We start from the raw sequence: 10,998 nt of genomic DNA, 5'->3' as shown, positions 1-10,998 counted from the left end.
TCAGTCCATTTTTGAGTTCCTTCCTGGCTACCTTGTAACCCTCCAGAACCGAGTCAGATCCTTGCTTCCTCAACCTTACGTAAGCTTCCTTCTTCCTCTTGACTAGTAGTTCCACTTCTCTTGTCATCCAAGGTTCCTTCTCCTTACCATTCCTTCCTTGTCTCAGTGGGACAAAACTATCCAGCACTCGCAGGAAGTGCTCCTTAAACAACCCCGACATTACTGTTGTGCATTTCCCTAAGAACAATTGTTCCCACTTTATGCTCCTCAGCTCCTGTCTAATGACAGTATAATTTCCCCTCCCCCAATTAAATACCTTTCCATACTGTCTTCCTATCCCTCTCCATGACTATGGTAAAGGTCAAGGAGTTGTGGTCACTGTCACCGAAATGCACTCCCACCGAGACATCTGACACATGGCCTGGTTTGTTGCCAAGCACCAAATCCAATATGGCTTCCCCCCTAGTCGGCCTATTTACATATTGAGTCAGGAATCCTTCCTGTACACACCTGCCAAAATCTGCTCCATTCAAACCATTTGCACTGAAGAGGTTCCAGTTAATATTAGGGAAGTTGAAGTCACCGATGACAACAACTCTGTTACTCCTGTACCGTTCCAAGATCTGCCGCCCAATCGGTTCCTCTATCTCTCTGCTGCTATTGGGGGGTCCATAGAAAACTCCCAATAAAGTGACTACTCCTTTCTTGTTTCTGACTTCCACCCATAGTGACTCAGTAGACAAACCCTCCTCGACTATCTCCTTTTCTGCAGCTGTGGTGGACTCCCTAATTAACAGTGCCACTCCCCCTCCACTTTTACCTCCCACCCTATTCTTCTGAAAACATCTAAACCCCGGAACATCTAGCAACCATTCCTGCCCCTGTGAAATCCATGTCTCCGTAATGGCCACAACATTGTAGTTCCAAGTACTGATCCATGCTCTAAGTACATCTCCCTTATTCCTGACAATCCTTGCATTGAAACAGACACACTTTAACCCATTCCACTGAGTGCAACTTTGCCCTATCAACTGTCTATCCTTCCTCACAGACTTGCTGCATACTATTTCTGCCTGTTTAACAGCTACCCTATCCTCTGATCCATAGCTCTGGTTCCCATCCCCCTGCCAAACTAATTTAAAACCTCCCAAAGAGCTGTAGCAAACCTCCCACCCAGGGTATTGGTGCCCCTCCAGTTTAGGGGCAATCCGTCCTTCATGTAGAGGTCCCACCTTCCCCAGAAGATATCCCAATGATCCACATATCTGAAGCCTTCCCTCCTGCACCAGCCCTGTAGCCACATGTTCAGCTGCACTCGCTCTCTGTTCCTTGCCTCACTTGCAGTGGCACCAGTAGCAATCCTGAGATCACTATTCTGCTTGTCCTGCTCTTTAGCTTCCAACCTAACTCCCTAAAATCACTTTTTAGATCCTCATCCCTTTTCTTAGCTATGTTGTTGGTCCCTATGTGCACCATGACTTCTGGTTGCTCCCCCTCCCCCTTAAGAATCCTGTAGACTTGATTCGAAGCATCCCTGGCCCTGGCACCCGTTAGGTAAAATATCTTCCGGGAGTCTCGTTCGCAACCATAGAATTTCCTATCCATTCCCCTAACCATTGAGTCTCCTACCACTATTGCTTTTCTATTCTCCCCCCTTCCCTTCCGAGCCACAGAGCCAGGCCCAGTGCCAGAGACCTGGCCGCTAGGGCCTTCCCCTGGTAGTTCATGCCCCCCAACAGCATCCAAAACGGTATACTTGTTTTGAAGGGGTTCGGCCACGAGGGATCCCTGCACTGTCTGCCCCTCCATTTTCCTTCCCCTGACTGCAACCCAGCTATTCTTGTCCTGTATCTTGGGTGTGGCTACCTCCCTGTAACTCTTCTCTATCACCCCCTCTGCCTCCCGGATGATCCAAAGTTCATCCAGTTCCAGCTCCAGTTCCCTAACGCGGTCTCTGAGGAGCTGGAGTTGGGTGCACTTCCCGCAGGTGTAGTCAGCGGGGACACCGGTGGTATCCCTCACCACTACTGGAGGAGCATGCAACTGCCCTAGCCTCCATCCCCTCTGAACCAACTGGAACTCCGCCCTCCAACTCTGCTCCCAGTCAGCTGCACTCTCTGTAAACTCCCAGCTCCCTTCAAAACAAAATGAAAGGAGCACCTTGCTACCTAACTCCCTCAGTCACCAAACTCTCACTATAGCACTCAAATGCACCCAATTTCAGCACTCAGTGCAAACAAAGTAAGCTTACTATAAAGTCACATCTTCACAAGAGGAAGAGCCACCTTCCATCCTGGCATGCATTACAGCAAAGGAAGAAGTGAAAAAAATAATCACTCTACAGACGAGCACAGAGTTCATCCGCTCCATAAAGATCGGGATAAGCTATCATCTATCACTACAATTAGGGAAGAGAGAAAAGAGCAATTCAATGCCAAAGAATTGAAAAAGAGGATTTAAACACACTCAAATGCCAGAACAACACCAATCCAAGAATGTTTACTTGCAATGACAAAGTTTACCACCTCTCTGACAGTAGACAGAAAAAAATGGAAGGTCTATAAGGCTTCCAGACCACCTGAATCGATGAACTCAGATTTGAAAGAGTGATATGGGGTAGTAATAATTATATACACAGGATAAACACGGATAACTTTTTAAAAAAATTTAAATTACTCAATTAATTTTTTCCAATTAAGGGGCAATTTAGCATGGCCAATCCACCTAGATTGCACATTTTTGGGTTGTGGTGGCGAAACCCATGCAAACACGGGGAGAATGTGCAAACTCCACATGGACAGTGACTTAGAGCCAGGATCGAACCTGGGACCTCAGCGCCGTGAGGCCACAGTGCAAACCCACTGTGCCACCATGCTGCCTTAAACTCAGATAACTTATACATATATTGGATAAAGATTTGGGGGGACGTGTAGTATAAGACTTTGGCACATAAACAGTTAACATGGAACTGAGTAGAGTAACCCTACAGTGATTCATGAGAACACATGACCCACACCTCAGGATCAGTGTAGTGTTGGGTACAGTAGTGTGTAGAAGCAAGTATGGAGACAGCTCCTAGCTTAACTGTACTTGTGTATATAGTTTCTCGTCACTAATAAATATTTAATGTTGAGTCACATAAGAATAATAAGACCTATCGAACTATGCCCAACATCTTGGAACAAGTTATCTTCTTGAACCGCAGCAATCATAACCTGTGACGTGAAGGTACACCCATAGTGCAGAGAGGAAATTCCAGGATTTTGAACCAGGAATAATTCAAAAACAATAGGATGGTTTGAAACTTGCAGGTGCTGGCTGCCCTTCCCCTTTCTAGATGGTGGAGGCCACAAGCTTGTGAGGTGCCTTGCAAGGCAAGTTTCTGCCTCTTGTAGATTGTATATGCTGCAGACATGGTATACTGGTAGTGACAGGAGTGAACTTTGAAGGGGTTAGAGAGGTTGTCAATCAAGTGGGCTACTTTTCTTGGATGGTGTGGAGTTTCTTGTATATTGTTGGAGGTGCACCCATACTAAGCAAGAGTAGTATTCCATCTCATTCCTGAGTCATGCCTGCCCATTCCAGTGGACAGAATTTGGGGAGTTACTCTCCCAGCCTCTGAACTGCTCTTGTAACAAAAGTATTTATATTGCTGGATAAAAGCAAATTACTGCAGATGCTGGAATCTGAAACGAAAGAGAAAATGCTGGAAAATCTCAGCAAGTCTGGCAGCATCTGTAGGGAGAGAAAAGAGCTAAAGTTTTGAGTCCGATGACAAAGAGTCATCGAAACGTTAGCTCTTTTCTCTCCCTACAGATGCTGCCAGACTTGCTGAGATTTTCCAGCATTTTTTCTTTCGTTATTTATATTGCTGGTGCAGTTCAGTTCCTAGTCAATTGTTGATGGAGGGAGGGATTCGAATATCATTTCTGAAATGATCAGTTCTGATAACTACTCCGTTAACCTCAAATGGTAACTTGGTTTCCTTGTACACACAGGTGACCATTGCCAGCAGCCTCTCTGTCTGTCACCCCAGCAGACTGCCAGCAGAAGGGGGCGGGGTTAATGTGCTGCCGGCAACGCGCATGCGCAGTGTCGCCCCTAAACGGCGACTAAGAAATAAATATTTATTTGAAGAAAATGAAAAACCATGCAGAATGTCTGTAGGCATACACGGTTCAGTACTGAACAGGAAAAAGGCATTAAAAACGGCCCCCATGCCTTATTCCCTCCCCCCTCCTCCCAGCAGCCACTGCCGGTTGCTAGGGAGCGGGGTCTGCCCTGGGCCCAGGGACAAGTTTAAAGCCGAACCTTTCTCTCTTCTCGCTCCGACAGCCGGTGGTCACAATGAGCACTATGTGTGCTGACACCATCCTGATCGTCTTTATCTCGGTCTGCACCGCCCTGTTAGCCGAAGGTGAGTGCATTTCTTGCTGGGCCCGAAGCCCCGGAGTTCAATAACTCAAGCCCCACTTCCAGGCACCATAGGCCCAGGGTTAGGGATGACCAATACTTGCAAAATAAAGAACCTCACTTGCTGCCAATGGTATTCCCTTTCGTCGGTTTAGCTGCTCGGGATTTAATGCATTTTTTTGGGTGGGGGGAGATTTGGTAAAGGAAGATTTGCACTTTTCCCAAGCCCTTCACATCATGTCAAGTCAGAGTGCAGCCACTATTTCATAGAATTTACAGTGCAGAAGGAGGCCATGTGGCCTATTGAGTCTACACCGGCTCTTGGGCTACCCAAGGACACACCTCCACCCTATCCCCATAACTCAGTAACCCCACCCAACACTAAGGGCAATTTTGGACGCTAAGGGCAATTTAACATGGCCAATCCACCTAACCTGCACATCTTTGGACTGTGGGAGGAAACCGGAGCACCCGGAGGAAACCCACGCACGACGGGGAGAACATGCAGACTCCGCACAGACAGCGAAGTGCCAGAAACCTGGGCTCAATTCTGACATTAGGTGACTGGAGTTTGCACATTTGTCTGTTTCCTCTGGGTGCTCCAGTTTCCTCCCACAGTCCAAAGATGAGCAGGTTAGATGGATTGGCCATGCAAAATTGCCCCTTAGTGTCCAAATGGTTATGTGGGTTGTGATATAGGCACAGGTAGGGTGCTTCTTTGGAGGCTTGGTGCAGACTTGATGAGCTGAATGGCCTCCTTTGGCACTGAAGGGATTCTATCATATTGGGTTTTTTTTTTAAATTTAGAATACCCAATTCATTTTTTCCAGTTAAGAGGCAATTTAGTGTGGCCATTCCACCTATCCTGCACATCTTTGGGTTGTGGGGATGAAACCTACACAAACACAAGGAGATTGTGCAAACTCCACATGGACAGTGACCCAGAGCTGGGATCGAACCTGGGGCAGCACCAGTGCTAACTACTGTGCCACTGTGCTGCCCTTGTATCATATTGTTGTAGGAAACACTGCAACCAATATCTGCACAGCAAGATGCCACAAACAGCAATGTGAGAGATAATGTGGATGCAGGTTCTATGTTGGTCAGGCCACAGGTCCTTGATTGGTGCTATGTCCATCTGAGAGGGCAGATGGGGCCTTGGTTGAACATTGCTCAGAAATGCATTGAAGAGACAGCCTGAAGACATTGGACTGGAAATTGAACCTCTAACCTGATTCAGGTGAGAAGGCTACCCACTGAGGTAAGTCCTTGAGAGAATACAGAGGAGATTTACTTGAATCATTCCAGGAATGAGGAATATAACTGCAATGTTAGGTTGTAGAAGCTAAGGTTGTTTTTGGAGGAGCAAAGGAAGTTGTGGGGTAATTTGTTAGAGGTGTACAAGATCATGGTAGATGTAGATAAGGCAGACAAAGGAAACAAAAGCAGAAAATGCTGGGCAATCTCGGCTGGTCTGATCACATCTGTGCAGAGAGAATGGAGCTAATGGTTCGAGTCTGGGTGACTGTCAAAGCTAGAGAGAAAGTGTCTTCATTAGCTGATGGTACATGAACAGAAAAATGCGGAATCAAGGTTTTCATAGAATTTACAGTGCAGAAGAAGGGCATTTGGCCTATTAATTCTGCACCGGCTCTTTGAAAGAGCACCCTACCCAAGCCCACGCCTCCACCCTATCCCCATAACCCCACCTAAGGACAATTTAGCATGACAAATCTATCTAACTTGCACATCTTTAGACTGTGGGAGGAAACCGGAGCACCCTGACGAAACCCAAGCAGACATGAACGTGCAGACTCTACACAGACAGTGACCAAAACGGGAAGCGAACTGGGACCTTGGAGCTGCGAAGCAACAGTGCTAATCACTGCTATCATGCTGCCCAAAAGGGAAGAGATGCAGGGAGATGTGAGGAAGACCTTTTTTGTGCCGTGTGTATTAATGGCTTGGAATCCATTGCCAAAGAAGGTGGCGGAAGTGGAGACAATTTGAAAAGGGAAATTTGATCGGCACTTTAAATGTGCCAAATGTAATTTCTGTCGCTGGTTTAGCTCACAAGGCTAAATCGCTGGCTTTTAAAGCAGACCAAGCAGGCCAGCAGCACGGTTCGATTCCCGTACCAGCCTCCCCGGACAGGCGCCGGAATGTGGCGACTCGGGGTTTTTCACAGTAACTTCATTGAAGCCTACTCGTGACAATAAGCGATTTTCATTTCATTTCATTTTTCATTTTCTCTGATAACATTTTGTATTACAGGGCTGTCTTGTCACGATTGTAGACTTACTTTTTATTATAGAATCCCTACAGTGCAGAAGGAGGCTATTCGGCCCATTGGGTCTGCAACGACCCTCTGAAAGAGCACCCTACCCAGGTTCATTTCCTTGCCCCATCCCTCTAAACCCCCCAAACTGCATATTCCTGGACACTAGGAGCAATTTGTATATCGTGGCCAATCCACCTAACCTGCACATCTTTGGATTGTGGGTGGAACCCGGAGGAAACACACACAGACACCGGGAGAAAGTGCGAACTCCACACAGACGGTTCACCCAAGGTTGTAATTGAACCCAGGTCCCTGGTGCTACCATCTTTCTGTCAGATCTTTAACTTGGCAACAATGATACTGCAATTGGCTCATTTGTGGACCTTTCTCTTGTATCTTGCAACATACCATGCCAAACTTGAATCTTGCTAAGCATTCTTTGTTTTATCCAACCTCTTCTGTGGTATTGGTATTTTAATTGATTGGTGGCAAAACTTCTTGATCTGAGCAATGATTTTCAGATTCATTTTCATGATGAGTACACATGATTTTGCATTTTTAAAAATTAATTTCAAGCGATGAGGGCTTCAGGCCAGCATTTATTGTCATTCCCTAATTGCTCTTTAGAAGATGACGGTGAGGGACTTCCGGTTGCGGCTATGACCAGCTAAGTCGCACATTTGGCAGCTCCTGCGACAAAGGTGTTTAAGGGCCGATTGGAGGGCCCCGACAGTACTGTAAAGACGAATCCCGGTGGGGGAAGGCTCCCTGAGGAGAGTGAGACCAACTTTATGGTCGGTACTCGGAGAGGGGCGACAAAAAAAGCGGCAGCAGCTCCCCCAAAAAAGCGGGGGAAGAGGACCAAAATGGCGGCCGGGGGCGCACTAGAAGATTGGAGAAAATGGGCGGAGGAGCAGCAGGCCGCTCTCCTCCGGTGTTTTACGGAGCTGAAAGTGGAACTCTTAGAGTCCATGAACGCGATGACCACAAGGCTGATGGGGGCCCAGGCGACCCAAGAGGCGTCGATAAGAGAGCTGCAGCAGGAGATGGCGGTGAGGGAGGAGGAAGCCACGGTCCTCGTGGGGAAGGTGGAGGTGCACGAGGCACTCCACCTGAAATGGCAGAGCCGCTTTGAGGAGCTGGACACGCGAATGAGGCGGAAGAACCTGAGGATCCTGGGCCTAGCAGAAGGCCTGGAGGGGCCTGATCTCCCGAAATATGTAGCGGAGATGTTGAGCTCCCTGATGGGAGAGGGGGCCGGTCCATCGCCCCTGGAGCTGGAAGAAGCATATCGGGTCATGGCTAGGCGGCCTAGGGCAAATGAGCCCCCGAGGGCGGTGCTGGTGCGGTTCCAGCGTCTCTGCGATCGGGAGAAAGTGCTGAGGTGGGCCAAGAGGGAGAAAAGCAGCAAATGGGAGAATTCGACGGTGCGGATATATCAGGACTGGAGTGCGGAGGTGGCAAAGCGGCGGGCCCGGTTTAACCGAACGAAGGCGGTGCTGCACGCAAAAAGGATCAAGTTTGGAATGCTGCAGCCAGCGCGCTTGTGGGTCACCTACAAGGACCAGCACCATTACTTTGAGACCCCAGAGGAGGCATGGACTTTTGTTCGGGAGGAAAAGCTGGACCTGAACTAGAACTTGGGAACGCCGGCGGTCGAGGCCGCCCGAGTACCCTTGACTGATCAAGTGGCCCATGTCTTTCTTAGGCCAGGTCGGAACTTGGTTAAAGTTGATGGATCGTTTGGTTTCTTTGAAACTTGTGTTATGGGGGGTTTCTTTGTTCCCTTTTTGTGTGTCTCTTCCCGTTGCCAACTTCCCTTAATTATTGTTGTTGTAGGGGGAGCTTTTTTACTGTTTTTTGATCTGTTCTTTAAGGGTTATGGTTACTGTTGGTTAAGTACGTTATTATTGGGTAGTTATTTAGTTATTTAGTTATGCAGGCATAGTTATGTATTTATGTATTTATTTGCGATTTGTTATTTATAATTGTTATATTGTTAAGTTGGGGAGGCGGGACGGGGGGGGAGCAAGTGGGTTATGCGTGTTTTCTTTTTCTCTTTTTTTCTTCCTCTCGTTTTAAGGGGGCTTTGTTATCGGTGTGGATGGGGACGGGGGTGGAATTGAAGATGGCGGGGAAGGGTGTGGCCGGGCGAAAGTGCGGGCTCTCCCCTGTTTCCCGCGCGCGGGACGGAGGAAGGGGGAGGAGAGAAGAGTGGGGTGTGGCCAGCAATGGCGGCTTTTCCCGCGCTGAAGCGTGGTCAGAGAGGGATGGCAAGGGGGGGGGGGAGGCCCCTCCCCCCCCACATCGGGAGGAGTCGGAGTGTGGCAGGGGCAGCCGGGTCAGCGAAAACCAGCTGACTCTCGGGAGTACGATGGTGGATACACCGCGGCTAGGAGGGGTCCTAGCCAGGGGGGGGGGGGGGGGGGGGAAGGGGGGTTAGGGGGGGATACCGGGTTGCTGCTGGAAAGGCTGAGGACGGGAAGGGAAGAATGGGAGGAGAGAGGGGGGGGGGGGGCCATCGCCATGGGGAACGGGTCAGAAGGGGAGGGTCGACCCGGGGCGGACAGGGGACAGAACATGGCTAATAGACAGGGGAAAGGGACGGGTCGCTCCGCGACCCGGTTGATTACTTGGAATGTGAGGGGGCTGAACGGACCGGTCAAGAGATCAAGGGTTTTTTCACACCTAAAGGGACTGCAGGCGGATGTGGCAATGTTGCAGGAGACTCACTTGAGAGTAGTAGACCAGGTGCGCCTGAGAAGGGGGTGGGTGGGACAGGTGTTCCACTCAGGCTTGGACGCAAAGAACCGGGGGGTGGCGATTTTGGTGGGTAAGAGGGTGTCGTTCGTGGCGGCGCTGGTGGTAGCAGATAAGGAGGGTAGGTACGTGATGGTGAAGGGTAGGCTGCAGGGAGAGAATGTGGTGCTGGTAAATGTATATGCCCCGAATTGGGATGACGCGGGTTTTATGAGGCGCCTGTTGGGCCTCATTCCGGGTCTGGAGGCAGGAGGCCTGATCATGGGGGGGGACTTCAACACAGTGCTCGACCCTGGGCTGGACAGATCGAGTTCCAGGACGAATAGGAGGCCAGCAGCGGCGGAGGTGCTAAGGGGGTTCATGGAGCAGATGGGGGGGGGTAGACCCTTGGAGATTTGGCAGGCCAAGGGCGAGGGAGTATTCTTTTTTCTCCCACGTCCACACGGTGTACTCCAGAATAGACTTCTTTGTACTGAGCAGGGGGCTGATTTCGAGAGTGCAGGACACGGAGTACTCGGCCATTGCGATTTCGGACCATGCACCACACTGGGTAGAGGTAGAACTGGGGGAAGCACGGGACCAGCGCCCGCTGTGGTGCCTGGATGTGGGGCTGCTGGCGGACGATGAGGTGTGCGGAAGGGTCCGGAAGGGCATTGAGAGATATCTGGGCACGAACGACACGGGCGAGGTGAAGGTGGGGGTAGTCTGGGAGGCCCTGAAAGCAGTGATCAGAGGAGAGCTGATCTCCATAAGGGCACACAGAGAAAGGAAGGAGAGGCAGGAGAGGGAGAGACTGGTGGGGGAACTTATAGAAGTGGACAGGAGATATGCGGAGACACCAGAGGAGGGGCTGTTGAGGGAGCGGCGCAGTTTACAGGCCCAGTTTGACCTACTGACCACTAGGAAGGCGGAGACGCAATGGAGAAGGGCACAGGGTGCGGTCTATGAGTACTGGGGAAAAGGCGAGCAGGATGCTAGCACACCAGCTGCGCAAGCGAGATGCAGCCAGAGAGATTGGGGGAGTGAGAGAGAAGGGAGGGAACGTAGTGCAGAAGGGGCAAGAGGTGAACGGGGTCTTCAGGGATTTCTACAGGGAATTGTACCGGTCTGAGCCGCCCAGGAGGAGGGGGGGAATGGAGAACTTCCTCGATAGATTGAGGTTCCCAAAGGTCCAGGAGGAACGGGTGGAGGGGCTGGGGGCGCCGATAGAGCTGCAGGAACTAGTTAAAGGGATAGGCCAGATGCAGGCGGGGAAGGCGCCGGGGCCGGATGGGTTCCCGGTGGAATTTTATAAGAAGTATGTGGACTTGGTGGGTCCAGTGCTGGTGCGAGCCTTCAATGAGGCGCGAGAGGGGGGGGCTCTGCCCCCGACAATGTCACAGGCCCTGATCTCCTTGATCCTGAAGCGGGACAAAGACCCTGTACAGTGCGGGTCCTACAGGCCTATCTCCCTCTTGAATGTAGATGCCAAACTGTTGGCAAAGGTCCTGGCAGCCAGAATAGAGGATTGTGTGCCAGGGGTAATCCATGAGGACCAGACGGGT

At 50.2% G+C, this 10,998-nt stretch overlaps 1 protein-coding gene across 1 annotated transcript in view; it reads left to right on the top strand.

Annotated features, from left to right (window-relative positions):
* Positions 1–4,270: 4,270 nt before the first annotated feature.
* The window catches only part of tmco1 (transmembrane and coiled-coil domains 1), a 64,015-nt gene continuing 57,287 nt past the window's right edge, over positions 4,271–10,998 (top strand). Inside the window, exon 1 of the mRNA XM_038794935.1 lies at positions 4,271–4,417. Within this exon, the coding sequence (XP_038650863.1) occupies positions 4,348–4,417 (70 nt within the window). The 5' untranslated portion in view covers positions 4,271–4,347. The remainder of the gene's footprint in view (positions 4,418–10,998) is intronic.

Source organism: Scyliorhinus canicula, chromosome 4 (assembly GCF_902713615.1).
Source record: "Scyliorhinus canicula chromosome 4, sScyCan1.1, whole genome shotgun sequence".
Lineage (NCBI taxonomy): Eukaryota > Metazoa > Chordata > Chondrichthyes > Carcharhiniformes > Scyliorhinidae > Scyliorhinus > Scyliorhinus canicula.
Note: the sequence above shows the minus strand (reverse complement) of the source record. Positions and strands in the feature narration are given on the sequence as shown.